This window comes from Bombina bombina, chromosome 12 (genome assembly GCF_027579735.1).
Source record: "Bombina bombina isolate aBomBom1 chromosome 12, aBomBom1.pri, whole genome shotgun sequence".
Taxonomy (NCBI): domain Eukaryota; kingdom Metazoa; phylum Chordata; class Amphibia; order Anura; family Bombinatoridae; genus Bombina; species Bombina bombina.
Window position 1 is genome coordinate 59,834,228 of NC_069510.1, and position 17,093 is coordinate 59,851,320.

The following is a 17,093-nucleotide window of genomic DNA, read 5'->3' on the forward strand; positions in this document are numbered from 1 at the left end:
ATTTTCTTTCATGATTCACATAGAGCAGCAATTTTAAGCAACTTTCTAATTTACTCCTATTATCAAATTTTCTTCATTCTCTTGATTGCTTGTGCAATGTTAAAGTCGGACAGCGTATATACACACACATATATACAGTTGTAATCAAAATTATTCAACCTCCATTGCAAATTAGGTTTATTGTCAAACGTTCAGCTGTTTGCAATAAACAAATCAAACAAAAGCAATTGAAATAGCTCAACAAAATAAATGCTTCAAGCGGTTTCCCCAAATTCAACTGACAATGCAACTTTTAATGAAGTCTCAAAATTATGTAACCCCCTGAACAGAATCCCTCACAACAGCACAAATATGCAAAACAGGAGTTGTCTTAAGCACACCTGATGCAACTAATCAAGGGCTTCATTAGTTGCCCCAGGTGTGCTTGAGCTAGAACACATGAAATACCTGAACTGGCTTGGGGTTTGTTGAATGTCACGTTTGACTGCATGTTAGAAATATGGCTAAGTCAAAAGAATGGTCCAAAAAGTTAAGAGAAGAGATCATCGCCCTTCCCAAACAAGAAACAGGATAGAAAAAGATAGCGAAGGCACTGAATGTTCCTAGAGACACAGTTGGGAGCATATTTCACAAGTTCAAAGTTAAAGGAATAGAGGTTACACTAACTGGACGGAAAAAGGAAGCTATCAATGGCTGCAACCAGATTTCTGATAAGGTAGGTTGAGAAAAACCCTTGAGTGACTGCAAATGACCTGCAGCAAGACTTGGTGGCAAAAGGCACTATAAGGTTTCAGTTTGCACAGTAAGGCGCATACTAAACGCAGGTTTCCATGCCGGAACTCCAAGACGTACACCACTACTGACCCAAAAGCACAAGAAAAGTCAGCTCTAATATGCTCAAAATTATATAAATAAGCCACAGAAGTTTGGGGATTCTGTTCTGTGGAGAGATGAAACAAAGCTGGAACTTTTCGGCCCCATAGATCAGCAGTATGTCTGGAGGAAGAAGAATGAAGCATATGCTGAAAAGAACACTCTGCCTACAGTTTACCATGGTGGTGGCTCAGTGATGCTCTGAGGCTGCTTTGCATCTTCTGGCACTGGAAACCTGCAGCGTGTGAAAGGCAAGATGGATTTATTGAAGTATCAGGAAATCCTACAAGAAAACGTCATGCCGTCTGTGAGGAAGCTGAAGCTTGGGCGTCATTGGATCTTTCAACAGGACAATGATCCCAAGCATACCTCAAATTCTATCAAGGCTTGGTTGCAGAAGAAGTCCTGAAAGATTCTACAGTGGCCATCACAGTCACCTGGTGGGATTTTCTATGGGGTTAACTCAAACTCAAGAATATTACTGAAGTGGAGGCCATTGCTCATGAGGATTGGGCTAAGATTCCTCTGGAATGCTGCCAGAAGCTGGTGTCTGTCTATGCATCTTGTTTGCAGCAGGTCATAACAGCAAAATGATGCTCTACTAAGTACTAAAGATGCTGAAGTGGTTGAATAATTTTGAGACTACAGAATTCATAAAAAGATGCATTTTCCATTGAATTTGGGGAAACCCCTTTAAGCATTCGTTGTGCTTTGCTATTTTAATTGCTTTTGCTTGATTTGTTCATTTCAAACAGCTGAAGGTCTGTAAATTTTGACAATAAACCTGATTTGCAATGAAGTTGAATAATTTTGATTAAAACTCTGTGTGTGTGTATATATATATATATATATATATATATACATACACACACATACAGTATATTATATATTTATATACAGTCATGGCCAGAAATATCGGCACCCCTGCATTTCTGTCAGATAATGCACCACTTCACTCAGAGAATTGTTGCAATTACAAATGTTTAGGCATTCTCATGATTATTTATTTTGTTTGTATTGGTATGACACAAAAAATTGGAGAGAAAAAAGCCAAATCTGACACATTGTACGTAAAACTCCAAAAATGGACTGGACAAAATTATTGGCACCCTCAATTTAATATTTGGTAGCACACCCCATCGAAAAAATAACTGAAATCAATTGCTTCCATTCAACCATCAATGAGTTTCTTACACCTCTCTACTGGAATTTTGGACCACTCTTCTTTCACCAACTGCTCCAGGTCTCTCAGATTGGAAGGGTTCCTTTTCCCAACTGCTGTTTTGAGATCTCTCCACATGTGCTCTATGGAATTGAGATCTGGTCAGTTCAGTACTCTCCAGCGCTTTGTCTTAAATAATTTCTGGGTGCTTTTTGATGTGTACTTTGGATCATTGTCCTGCTGTAAGACCCATGACCTCTGACGGAAACCCAACTTTCTGATACTGGGCCCTACATTGCACCACATAATTCTTTGGTAGTCCTCAGATTTCATAATGCCATACACAAAGTCAAGACATCCAGTGTCTGAAGAAGCAAAGAAACCCCAAAAAAACAGTTAACCTCCACCATGTTTGACTGTAGGGACTGTATTTTATTCTTTAAAAGCCTTATTTATTTTTCTGAAAACAGTAGAATGATGGGCTTTACCAAAAAGCTGTAATTTTGTTTCGTCTGTCCACTGCACATTCTCCCAAAAGGATTTTGGCTAGACATGTGCACATCGGAAAAATGTGTTTAGTTTCGGACCGATTCAGATTTTTCTAATTTCGGTTTGGATCGATTTGAATTCAGATACATTCGAATGGATTTGTTTTGGATTCGAATGCATTCGGATGTATTCATGCACATCGGGGAAAAAAAAATTAGTTTCGGACCGATTCAGATTTTTCTAATTTCGGTTTGGATCGATTCGAATTCAGATACATTCAAATGGATTTGTTTCGAAATCAAATGCATTCGGATGTATTCATTTGGGATCGATTCGTAAAATTCGGAAGTTCGGTATGTGTTATGTTGATTCAGATGGTTCCAAGTTACACAAACGGAATTATTTCACTGCTCTATCTCACTAAATCTCACTAAATTTAATTGTTATACTGAATTGTGATTAGTCCATGGCCATTCAAATGCATTCGAATACATCCAAACTAATTCGGATTTATTTGTTACAAATGCATTCAGATTAGTTTAGTTTAGTTGCTAGGGTAATTCGGAAATTCAAATCGATTTGAATCTCCGAATTTTGCGAATTCATCCGAATTTAGATTCGGAACGAAACGAATCTCACATGTCTAATTTTGGCTTCCTCGGGTAAGTTTTGGCAAACTCCAATCTGGCTTTTTCCTGTTTTTGTGTCAGCAGTGGGGTCCTTCTGGGTCTCCTACCATAGCATCCCTTTTAATTCAGATGGCGACATATAAGGCGAGCTGACACATTTGTACAATGTGTCTGAAGGTCAAACAATCCTTTGTTGCAATCTTTGATAATTTTTTCTCTTTCGTCCACGTCCAGGGAGATTAGCTACAGTGCCATGGGCTGTAAACTTCTTGACAATGTTGCGCACAGTGGACACAGGAATATTAAGACTTGTAACCTTGAAATTGTCCATTCTTTTCCACAATTTTTGTACTCAAATCCTCAGACAATTATTTGCTGCTCCTTCTCTTCTTCATGCTCAGTGTGGCACACAGAGACACACAACAGAAAGGTTGAGTCAATTTTTCACCATTTTAACTGGTTGCTGGTGTGATTTCTATATTGTCAACACCTGTTAATTGATACAGGTGAGTTTAATTCCAAATTACAGGAGCATCACAAACTTGGAATGCAATTAATTCTTACAATTTTGAGAAGGTGCCAATAATTTTGTCCAGTCCATTTTTGGAGTTTTGCGTGGAATGTGTCAGATTTGGCTTTTTTTCTCCACTTGATTGTGTCATACCAATACAAACAAAAGAAATAAACAAGAGAATGCCTAAAGATTTGTAATTGCAACAATTTTCTGGGTGAAGTGGTGCATTATGTGACATAAATATAGGGGTGCCAATATTGTTGGTCATGACTGTGTATATATACAGTATGTATGTATGTATATATGTGTATATATATATATATATATATATATATATACGTATATATATATATATATATATATATATATATATATATATATATATATATATGCTGTTAGACCCTGATCTATCTTTTGGTGGCCTCCACATAGAAAAACTTGCATCTAAACCTTAGGTGCCCTGTACAGAAACAAATCTTGCCACAGCCCTACAGTAAAGGAAAAGATTGTACAGCAAATGCTGATGCCTATCATGGATTATGGGGACGTAGTATACGCACCTGCACTGCAAACTCACCTTAATTAACTTAATACGTTGTATAACTCGTTCTGCCGCTTTGTGCTACAATGTAACTACAGGACCCACCATTGTGACATGCTAAAAGAACTAAACTGGCTGACGCTGGAATCCAGACCAGTGACGTGCGGTGAGGTCAGAGGCTGGTGAGGCACTGGTATGATATGTCAGAGAAATAAATATAAATATATATATATGGGTTAAACACATAGTAGAAGTACTGCACTGCTGGTCCTGAGTTGAAACTGCTGCTAATACAATCAACAGCGCTAGTTACACAGCTGAATCATGCTACTAGTGCTGATGATTGTATCAGTGTCAGTTTCTCACAACCAGTGGTGCTGTGAGAGGCCTAATTGGTGCTTCTACTATGTGTTTAACCCATTTGCACCAGGTTAAAAACATAGTGGTTTAGGGTCTTAAAATTACATGCTTTAATGAATTAGAGTATGTAATTATTATTATTTTTTTTACTATAATGGCCATTTAATTATACTGTCTATTCATTTTCTGCTGAGTATCTGGGGGGTGCAGCCAAAATCTATATATATATAGATAGATAGATAGATAGATAGATAGATAGATAGATGTGTCAGCTGGTGAATATTTTGTACCTCTCCCATACACTGAGCACTGGTCTGAAAATGTGGTCTATTCTGGGAGCCCCCATTTAAAAGTTATTTTAACACAACAGTACTCAAAAGTCACAGATTCTTATTTTATAGGATAGAGAGTTGGAATGGCAACACAACCCATAGAAAATAAACACTGATGCCTAGTTCAATGCCCTGGCCACAGATGGGAGAGGTGCAGGACTTAAAGCCACACAGACCAATATCCATACACATACTAAACCTATATATTTGGTGGAAGAATATTACTATGATGTACCAGTCAGTTAAAAACAATTATTAGCCAGAAAGCTCCATATATACACTCACAAACTCACACACTCTCACTAGTGTAATTATGTCACTCTCCAAATATAAAAAATACTATTGCTATTTGTTTAAAAAAAATATAGATGCACAAGTAAGGTCCACTAATTGTATTCCTACTCTAAGTAGAGGTACCACACAGCTACATAAAATGAAGATACAAAAAAAGAAAAGCAGAAAAGTTAAATTATTTTATTCATTCTAAATAAAAAAAATGTTTAAATAGTTTAATTCACAATTGATTGCTTATTAAAGGGATATGCACTCCAAAAGTATTCTTTCATGATTTAGATAGAGACTATACTTTGAAACAACTTCCAGTTTACTTCTATTATCTAATTTGCGTCATTCTCTTGGTATACTTTGTTGAAAGAGCAGCAGTACACTACAGTGAGCTAGCTGAAACATTAGGTGAGCCAATGACAAGAAGCAAAGACGTGATGCCACCAATCAGCAGCTAGCTTCCAATAGTGCATTGCTGCTCCTGAGCCTTTCTAAGTATGCTTTTTTACAAAGGATACCAAGAGAATGAAGAAAAAAAATGATTACAAGTATATTTAAAAGTTGTTAACATTTATTATATTTACATGAATTGTTATTATAATTTATTTGTATAGCGCTGAAAAGTATGCTCTATATGAATCATAAAAGAAAAAATGTGTTTTATGTCCCTTTAATATTTGTCATTAATTAAGAAACAAAACTTAAAATATATATCACATAGAAATTTATAAAATAAAATATTTGTTTGCAGCCTATGTATGTGTATATGTGACATTTGACTTTAAGTACCAAAGTTCCAAAAACACACACATACTGTATATAAACACACACTTATCCACACACATGCACCAATACACATATGCAACCATATAAACACATACACACACACGGTCACCCATATAAAAAAAACACACGCATGCACCCATACCACATATATAGCTAGATATGTGACTGTGTAGTGTTTTGGTTTTTTAGAAGAAAAAATGATCAAAAACAGTGTAAAGTTGTTTTTTTTTTATCTCTTTGCAAAAACTAACACCTTGTACTACTCATGATATGGAGTTTTAGTAAAGCAGAATATAGTTTCATTTGTAAAGAGAGCCTTTGGATCGGAAATTGTTAATAAACAATATACTATGAATTCTAAAAGTACACAATGATCAGTTGGCTCAGTGCTAAAGGGGGAATAAGAAACATGATAGATGTGCATGTAATTGTTTATAAAAAAGACTATCATCACTCTTTAAGCTCAAAACGATATCAGCCTTAAGCTTACAATCAATAAGGAAAAGAGTCAGTAAATGAACTGTTACCAATAAGGGGAATACATAAGGACATATTAAGAATTTGAAAAGTAAGATCAAGATACATATGTGCTGCAGAAATAATTGTATTGTTGTTAGACTTATAAACTCTAACACTATGTAAATTAGCAGCTCCATTAGAGCTACTATGAGGGCCCGGCGAGTCACCAGTGGGTGGCGCAGCTGTAAGTAAGAAGAGGATTGTAATTTAGATCCATGTTGCGCAATTATTGGAGGGCAGAGGACTAGCTCACTGGACGCATTAAAATAAAATAATAATGAGTGTGGGTAAAATCTCCATCTGGGGGTGGGGGGGTACCCTTGGTGCGGGGGTGGGCGTGGCAAAAAATAATAATAATAAAAAAAAAACACTATTTTTTATTTTTAATAAATATTATTTAAATCTTTTTTCCCTGATTATTATTTAAATCTTTTTTCCCTGATTGGACAGGGGAGGCACTGCCTCCCCTGCCTCCTATTACTGCACGTCCCTGAGCCCCAGTCTGCTACTACTTAAAAGGGGTGTCGATCGAGTAGGCTGCAAGGGATCAAGTCGGTCTTTTAGTATGTTGTCGCCTATTTGATGAGGCATCTAGGGGTGCCACTTGTTTGGGTGTGCTACCTTCTGGGAGAATGGGGGACACATCAAATACTACTGACTATTTATTAACATATATATATATCTATGTTATCACTAATAAACACAACACGCTTACATAAATACATTTTAATGTATATGCAATACTTAAAGCATTATGCAACATACATGCACAACTGTTTAAATATTGAATATCAATCTACATTATATCTACAATCTTTGGGGGGGGGGAAATGCATGGTCATGTATAATGCATATTAGTTTAAGCATTGGATATATAAATTAAAATGTAGATATTCTCTCTTTATGCATTTATTATTGTAAATATAAATATATTTTTAAAATAGATATTTTAGTTATAAAAGACAGTTGCATTATAATTATAAAATCACATAACTGCATGACTGTTATGCTATAAAACAATTATAACACTAATGCCTTTTGTAACATGAATATAAATGATAGAATATATATTTATATTTAAAATAAAAAACACAAGAAAAGAAAAATAAATATTAATTTATATACAATAGTTAAAAGAATATGAGTCGCACATAAGAATGCATATTTTTTAAAAATATTTTAGATAAATGCACTATTAACCCCTAAGCTGCCCTAACCTAATCACCTAATCAAATGGTAAACATCAATAATCACTTAATCAACCCCCTACAGGTATGGGGGTAGTTTGTTGATTAAGGCCTAATAAATTGTAACCATCAATAATCACCTAAAAATACCATGCCTGTTTGTAGACCAATTGTTTCATTAGTGATGATTTTAACTTGGGCAAAGTAGGTGGTGATTTCTGCAACCATAGCGAAAGAATAATCTTCCTTGCGTGAAGTATAATATTGTATAAGAACAATAGGTTATCCTTTGCAACTGCATTTATTTTCAGAAATATTACAACCTCTGGAGTAATGCTATGCTAATCTGTTGGGGGCAAATGAATCCCAACCACTGTCTTATCATACCCGAAAATCTTGTCAAACAAGGGCAATTTAACAACATATGTGGGATATCTGGATCCTGGAAAGCGCATTTTGGGCAGGAACCAGATGATTTTAGGGGTAATGTATGTTTTGTGTAAGATTTTAGGATGCGACTCACGTATCTCAGCAGATAGTATCGCTTTCTGACACTTTTAATACTATGTGATAGTAATAGTTCCAGCAGCTCACTTCCCAGGAGAGTAGTCCATTTCCTATTCAAATTTTTGGTTAGCTTATTAGTGTGTTTCTGTAATAACTTGTATGTGAGAGAAAGTCAACCGAATTTTAGCCCAGATAACTAGTTTGTAAATGTCATTATTACTGTCTGGCATAGTCTTTGATTTCAACAATTCACTAACATATTCTCACATTTCGAGATAGGCAAAGTGGTGTGAGTGGGGTATACCATGTTGAGATTGTAACTCTCTAAAGGAGAGTACTGTATTCCCCTCATTTGACAATACTTGACAAATTGACGTCACTCCCATCCTTACCTTGACGAATGCCTTACTTGTAAAACCTGCCTGAAAGTTGGGGCTACCCTGCAAGTAAAGGTACATAGTTGTTCTGTGTACGTAACTGAACAATTTACAAATATTTCACCAAGACCACATTGGTTGGTAGAAAAGAGGAAGATGGCCCCTACAATGGCCTCAGGTTTGTGATTAAGGCATATGCATAGCAAGTGACCAGGGTTTTATTGCCTCCTCTTTAAGCTTCTGATTAGTAAAATGATTTTAACTCAGAAACCAGTAAATCATTTAGCTAGTGCTGCCCAGTTATAGTATAGTCTTTCTGATGAAGCACATGTACGCATGCGTGAAATGCATCAGACAAAGGGAACACCTTGATACATGAGTAGGCCCGTATCCAATAAACCTATGGATATACTTTGGGACTCAGCATCTTTATTTCCTCTCTTCAGTTATAGTATTCAAGGTTTGGATGGGCAAGTCCTCCTGATGATACTGGACCCATCGGGGCCTATCTATCAAGCTCCGAAAGGAGCTTGACGGCCTGTGTTTCTGGCGAGTCTTCAGACTCGCCAGAAACAGCAGTTATGAAGCAGCGGTCACAAAGACCACTGCTCCATAACCCTGTCCGCCTGCTCTGAGCAGGCGGACAGGAATCGCAACAATTCAACCCGATCGAGTACGATCGGGTTGATTGACAGCTCCCTGCTGGCGGTCCGCACTGTCGGATCAGGTCCGCAAGACATTTCTTAAATATGCCTCATCATCTTGAAGTAATGAATACTGTGTTTTTTACTATTTTAAATAAAGTTTAAAATTGTAGTGTTTTATGGTCCTTTCTACATATAAGTTCTGGGAGTATTTGAAAGGTGTATAATAACTTAGCGAATAGAATCATTTTTATTAAGCCTACTCTATCTGAGAGCATAATTGGAAGGTTAGTCCAATTCACAATACTTTGTTGCAATTCTTTAATCAGTGGATGGTAATTACATTCCTACCACTGTTTAGGATCTCTAGAGAAGACTATACATAGGTATTTGAAATTGCTATTTATTAGTTTAAATTTAAACTCCAGTGGTAAAGATAGACTCTGGTTACACAAGCACAGACGCTCTGGATTTTCCTTGTTAATTTCTTATCCAGATACATTGCCAAATTCAGATATTATCTGCATTATTTTAGGAATATTAACAAGGAAAATCCAGAGCGTCTGTGCTTGTATAGCGAGGTCAAAGAGGAGTGGAGACAGGGGACACCCTTTGAAGAGGGAAGGGAGCTGAAGGTGTTCCATTAATTAGTACTGCTGCTTGTGTAATATTGTAAATATTTTGAATAGCATGAAGAAACGGGCCATGAATGCCAAATTTTGCCAAAGTTGTGAATAAATAGTCCCAAAGGGTCTTGTTAAATTCTTTTTCAGCATTAAAAAGCAGCAAACACATCTGCTCAAGATTCTAAGAGCTCCCATCTTTGTGGATATTCCAATAAGAGGTTAAGATGAATTGTAGTTTTTTCATGTTTACCACCAGGATCCTACCCTTCACAAAACTGGTTTGGTTATTATGAATCAAACGTGGCAAGTGAATACCTAACCTATTTTCTAGGATTTTAGTAAATTATTTATAATCAAAGTTTTATTTATTTATAAAATATTTTACCAGGAAGGATAGATTGAGATTTCTCTCGTTTTCAAGTATGTCCTGGGAAGTTAAGGAGAGATATGGGTCAGTATGATTCTGTATGTTATGGATCTCTATCCGGTTTAGGGATGACCATTAAATTAGCTACTGCAAATCTTTGAGATAGTCTCACCCTACCATTCATAGTGCCATTAAAAAACTTAGGCCTAGATTTGGAGTTTGGCGGTAGATGGGCTGTTAACGCTCCGCAGGCTTTTTTCTGGCCGCACCATAAAATTAACTCTGGTATCGAGAGTTCCAAAAAATGCTGCGTTAGGCTCCAAAAAAGGAGCGTAGAGCATTTTTACCGCAAATGCAACTCTCGATACCAGAGTTGCTTACGGACGCGGCCAGCATCAAAAACGTGCTCGTGCACGATTCTCCCATAGGAAACAATGGGGCTGTTTGAGCTGAAAAAAAACCTAACACCTGCAAAAAAGCAGCGTTCAGCTCCTAACGCAGCCCCATTGTTTCCTATGGGGAAACACTTCCTACGTCTGCACCTAACACTCTAACATGAACCCCGAGTCTAAACACCCCTAACCTTACACTTATTAACCCCTACTCTGCCGCCCCCGCTATCGCTGACCCCTGCATTATATTATTAACCCCTAATCTTCCGCTCCGTAAACCGCCGCAACTTACATTATCCCTATGTACCCCTAATCTGCTGCCCCTAACACCGCCGACCCCTATATTATATTTATTAACCCCTAATCTGCCCCCCTCAACGTCGCCTCCACCTGCCTACACTTATTAACCCCTAATCTGCCGAGCGGACCGCACCGCTATCATAATAAAGTTATTAACCCCTAATCCGCCTCACTAACCCTATCATAAATAGTATTAACCCCTAATCTGCCCTCCCTAACATCGCCGACACCTAACTTCAATTATTAACCCCTAATCTGACGACCGGAGCTCATCGCTACTATAATAAATGGATTAACCCCTAAAGCTAAGTCTAACCCTAACACTAACACCCCCCTAACTTAAATATAATTTAAATCTAACGAAATTAATTAACTCTTATTAAATAAATTATTCCTATTTAAAGCTAAATACTTACCTGTAAAATAAATCCTAATATAGCTACAATATAAATTATAATTATATTATAGCTATTTTAGGATTAATATTTATTTTACAGGTAACTTTGTAATTATTTTAACCAGGTACAATAGCTATTAAATAGTTAAGAACTATTTAATAGTTACCTAGTTAAAATAATAACAAATGTACCTGTAAAATAAATCCTAACCTAAGTTATAATTAAACCTAACACTACCCTATCAATAAATTAATTAAATAAAATACCTACAATTACCTACAATTAACCTAACACTACACTATCAATAAATAAATTATATACAATTCCTACAAATAAATACAATTACATAAACTAACTAAAGTACAAAAAATAAAAAAGAACTAAGTTACAAAAAATAAAAAAATATTTACCAACATTAGAAAAATATTACAACAATTTTAAACTAATTACACCTACTCTAAGCCCCCTAATAAAATAACAAAGACCCCCAAAATAAAAAATTCCCTACCCTATTCTAAATTAATAAATGTAAAAGCTCTTTTACCTTACCAGCCCTGAACAGGGCCCTTTGCGGGGCATGCCCCAAGAAAATCAGCTCTTTTGCCTGTAAAAAAAAACATACAATACCCCCCCCCAACATTACAACCCACCACCCACATACCCCTAATCTAACCCAAACCCCCCTTAAATAAACCTAACACTAAGCCCCTGAAGATCTTCCTACCTTGTCTTCACCATCCAGGTATCACCGATCCGTCCTGGCATCCGGTGCTGAAGAGGTCCAGAAGAGGCTCCAAAGTCTTCCTCCTATCCGGCAAGAAGAGGACATCCGGACCGGCAAACATCTTCTCCAAGCGGCATCTTCTATCTTCTTCCATCCGGTGCGGAGCGGGTCCATCTTGAAGCAGCCGACGCGGATCCATCCTCTTCTTCCGTTGTCTCCCGACGAATGACGGTTCCTTTAAGGGACGTCATCCAAGATGGCGTCCCTCGAATTCCGATTGGCTGATAGGATTCTATCAGCCAATCGGAATTAAGGTAGGAATATTCTGATTGGCTGATGGAATCAGCCAATCAGAATCAAGTTCAATCCGATTGGCTGATCCAATCAGCCAATCAGATTGAGCTCGCATTCTATTGGCTGATCGGAACAGCCAATAGAATGCGAGGTCAATCTGATTGGCTGATTGGATCAGCCAATAGGATTGAACTTGATTCTGATTGGCTGATTCCATCAGCCAATCAGAATATTCCTACCTTAATTCCGATTGGCTGATAGAATCCTATCAGCCAATCGGAATTCGAGGGACGCCATCTTGGATGACGTCCCTTAAAGGAACCGTCATTCGTCGGGAGACAACGGAAGAAGAGGATGGATCCGCGTCGGCTGCTTCAAGATGGACCCGCTCCGCACCGGATGGAAGAAGATCGAAGATGCCGCTTGGAGAAGATGTTTGCCGGTCCGGATGTCCTCTTCTTGCCGGATAGGAGGAAGACTTTGGAGCCTCTTCTGGACCTCTTCAGCACCGGATGCCAGGACGGATTGGTGATACCTGGATGGTGAAGACAAGGTAGGAAGATCTTCAGGGGCTTAGTGTTAGGTTTATTTAAGGGGGGTTTGGGTTAGATTAGGGGTATGTGGGTGGTGGGTTGTAATGTTGGGGGGGGTATTGTATGTTTTTTTTTATAGGCAAAAGAGCTGATTTTCTTGGGGCATGCCCCGCAAAGGGCCCTGTTCAGGGCTGGTAAGGTAAAAAAGCTTTTACATTTATTAATTTAGAATAGGGTAGGGAATTTTTTTATTTTGGGGGTCTTTGTTATTTTATTAGGGGGCTTAGAGTAGGTGTAATTAGTTTAAAATTGTTGTAATATTTTTCTAATGTTGGTAAATATTTTTTTATTTTTTGTAACTTAGTTCTTTTTTATTTTTTGTACTTTAGTTAGTTTATGTAATTGTATTTATTTGTAGGAATTGTATTTAATTTATTTATTGATAGTGTAGTGTTAGGTTTAATTATAACTTAGGTTAGGATTTATTTTACAGGTACATTTGTTATTATTTTAACTAGGTAACTATTAAATAGTTCTTAACTATTTAATAGCTATTGTACCTGGTTAAAATAATTACAAAGTTACCTGTAAAATAAATATTAATCCTAAAATAGCTATAATATAATTATAATTTATATTGTAGCTATATTAGGATGTATTTTACAGGTAAGTATTTAGCTTTAAATAGGAATAATTTATTTAATAAGAGTTAATTAATTTCGTTAGATTTAAATTATATTTAAGTTAGGGGGGTGTTAGTGTTGATGGTTACACTTAGCTTTAGGGGTTAATCCATTTATTATAGTAGCGGTGAGCTCCGGTCGTCAGATTAGGGGTTAATAATTGAAGGTAGGTGTCGGCGATGTTAGGGAGGGCAGATTAGGGGTTAATACTATTTATGATAGGGTTAGTGAGGCGGATTAAGGGTTAATAACTTTATTATAGTAGCGCTCAGGTCCGCTCGGCAGATTAGGGGTTAATAAGTGTAGGCAGGTGGAGGCGACGTTGAGGGGGGCAGATTAGGGGTTAATAAATATAATATAGGGGTCGGCGGTGTTAGGGGCAGCAGATTAGGGGTACATAAGGATAACGTAGTTGGCGGTCGGCAGATTAGGGGTTAAAAAATTTTAATCGAGTGGCGGCGATGTGGGGGGACCTCGGTTTAGGGGTACATAGGTAGTTTATGGGTGTTAGTGTACTTTAGGGTACAGTAGTTAAGAGCTTTATGAACCGGCGTTAGCCCAGAAAGCTCTTAACTCCTACTTTTTTCCTGCGGCTGGAGTTTTGTCGTTAGAGCTCTAACGCTCACTTCAGAAACGACTCTAAATACCAGCGTTAGAAAGATCCCATTGAAAAGATAGGATACGCAATTGACCTAAGGGGATCTGCGGTATGGAAAAGTTGCGGCTGAAAAGTGAGCGTTAGACCCTTTAATCACTGACTCCAAATACCGGCGGTAGCCTAAAACCAGCGTTAGGAGCCTCTAACGCTGGTTTTCACGGCTAACGCCAAACTCTAAATCTAGCCGCTAGAGAGGAAATCTGCAATCTCTAGTTTAAGCAGTTTGCAGAATTCCCCTGATAACCTATCTGATACCATTTTTTTTCTAATGGTAATGCGTCTATAGAACTAAGAACCTCTGATGCAAAGATAGGTGCATTTAGACCTTGTAGTTGATCCTTGTCTAACTGTGGAAGAAGTGTATCCTGCCAGAATCCAGTTTTAGGGACAGAGTCAATTTCTTGATTTGCATATAACTTATAGTATTTAGTGAAGGTTGTATGGATATCTTTTTCCTGCGTGGATCCCTTAATTTAATGGCTAGTATAGTATTGGGCCGTGTATTTAACTTATTAATCTTTGGAAGACATTAATCTTTTGGAAGACGATTCCTCGCATTTTGGAGTTGTCTAAGGAGCAATTCATCCTTTTGTTTATATTTTTTCTTGAGCCCACCGCATATGACTTCACCGCCCTGCTGAGTACTAATTTAGCCGCCTCCCAGAAAAGTAAGGTTTTCTATGTGTTGGGTGTTGTCTACCAATAATGTAACTTCTTAACCGCAATGTTTGCTTTTGAAGGATGCGTTGGTGTGTCACCCAACTCAGTTATGCCACCTTTTAGTCTTATGCTAAACAGGGTCGTATCTCTACACACTTTTAAGATGGGGATTGCTGGTGAGGGGCTACAGATATTCCATAGTATAGAGTTTGAAACATAAGAATATACTGCATTAAGGAAAATATATTTATATCTTACTGCAAATAGCCTTAGCACGTTGGCGACCATGATGGAGACTGAACTAGCAGATGCACCAATCACACCTACAACCCTCTCTGGACGGCTAAGAATAGGTGGTTCTCCATTGGCGCAGCGAATGTCAGAAGTGTCTTTCTGGATCATGGCTTGCACAAATGTGAGTGACTGTTCCAAGGCATAAGTATCCCTTGAACAAGTATCCAGAAGACGGGCTCCAAGTGTCAGGTTAGGAAGTAGTTCAGGATCTCCATTAATTTGATCCAATGCATAAAGCATAGCTTCCATTCGATGGATTCCAGCTTCCTTCTTTATCTCTCCACATGGTATCCCTGCTGGGCCCTTGGCATGAACAGGGAAAAGTCCTCCCAGAGTGATGTCCCCATCTATTTTTATTGAATGGGGTTGCGTGCTCTGCTGAGCCTGAAGCCCTCTGTGCAATAGAAGAAAGAAGAGGAGGCTTCTGGGAGATAACATACGTCTCATGTCTTTCCAGGATCCTCTGGAGTGAGGACGGATTTCTCTATTTTTTCTATCATTCAGGCTGCCTGTCCATTATCATAGAATTATTTAGAGCCTAGGGAGAGAGAAAATGACATTGAAAGAAAGCAATGAGGAAGGCTACATAATGATTGTCTATAAAGCGGTAAACTGTAAATATGTATATTTTGGCAAACAAGTAGGTTGTAAGATGGAAGTTGTGCACAAGAGTTAGAGGTTGTGTAAAGGTTGTGAGTGGGTGGAGGTTTTATGACAGGGACTTAAAGGGATGCAAAACCCAAAATGTTTCTTGCATGATTCACACCTAACATACAATTTTGAACAACTTTCCAGTTTACTTCTTTTATCAAATTATCTTCATCTTCTTGTTATCCTTTGTCGAAAAGCAGAGCTGTAAGCTCAGGAGTGTGCTCGTGTCTGCAGCACTATATGGTAGCAGTTTTGCAACAATGTTATACATTCAACACTAGATAGCAGCACTTTTTCCTGCCATGTAGTGCTTCAGGCATGTGCGCTGTTCCTACCTAGGTATCTCTTCAAAGAATAACATGGGAACAAAGTAAATCTGATCATAGAAGTACATTGGAAACTTTTTAAAAATAGTATTATCTATCTGAATAATGAAAGACAAACTTTGGGTTTCATAGGATGCAGACTGCCTGAAAGGAAGAGTGAAAGGAACATGTTATGTATGAGAAATGGTGAATGGTGAGAAAAATGGGGATGTAGTGAGATGGACGGGGCAGTGAAAAGGATAAGGGCTATCATAGTGGAATGGGTGCTGTGTGATAGGGATGGGTTCTGTGTGATAGGGATGGGTGCTGTATGATAGGGATGGGTGCTGTGTGATAAGGATAGGTGCTGTATGATAGGGATGGGTGCTGTGTGATATGGATGGGTTCTGTGTGATAGGGATGGGTGCTGTGTGATAGGGATGGGTTCTGTGTAATAGGGATGGGTGCTGTATGATAGGGATGGGTGCTGTGTGATATGGATGGGTTCTGTGTGATAGGGATGGGTGCTGTGTGATAGGGATGGGTGCTGTGTGATAGGGATGGGTGCTGTGTGATGGGGATGGGTGCTGTGCGATTGGGATGGGTGCTGTGTGATAGGGATGGGTGCTGTGTGATAGGGATGGGTTCTGTGTGATAGGGATGGGTGATGTGTGATAGGGATGGGTGCTGTGTGATAGGGATGGGTGCTGTGTGATAGGGATGGGTTCTGTGTGATAGGGATGGGTGCTGTGTGATAGGGATGGGTGCTGTGTGATAGGGATGGGTGATGTGTGATAGGGATGGGTGCTGTGTGATAGGGATGGGTGCTGTGTGATAGGGATGGGTTCTGTGTGATAGGGATGGGTGCTGTGTGATAGGGATGGGTGCTGTGTGATAGGGATGGGTGCTGTGCGATTGGGATGGGTGCTGTGTGATAGGGATGGGTGCTGTGTGATAGGGATGGGTGCTGTGTGATATGGATGGGTGCTGTGTGATAGGGATG

At 38.3% G+C, this 17,093-nt stretch overlaps 1 protein-coding gene across 1 annotated transcript in view; it reads right to left on the bottom strand.

The window, feature by feature from the left end:
• The window catches only part of LOC128643247 (metabotropic glutamate receptor 6-like), a 228,276-nt gene extending 212,695 nt beyond the window's left edge, over nt 1-15,581 (bottom strand). The window contains exon 1 of the mRNA XM_053696236.1: nt 15,099-15,581. Coding sequence (XP_053552211.1) covers nt 15,099-15,581 — 483 coding nt within the window. The remainder of the gene's footprint in view (nt 1-15,098) is intronic.
• Between the last annotated feature and the right edge of the window lie 1,512 nt (nt 15,582-17,093).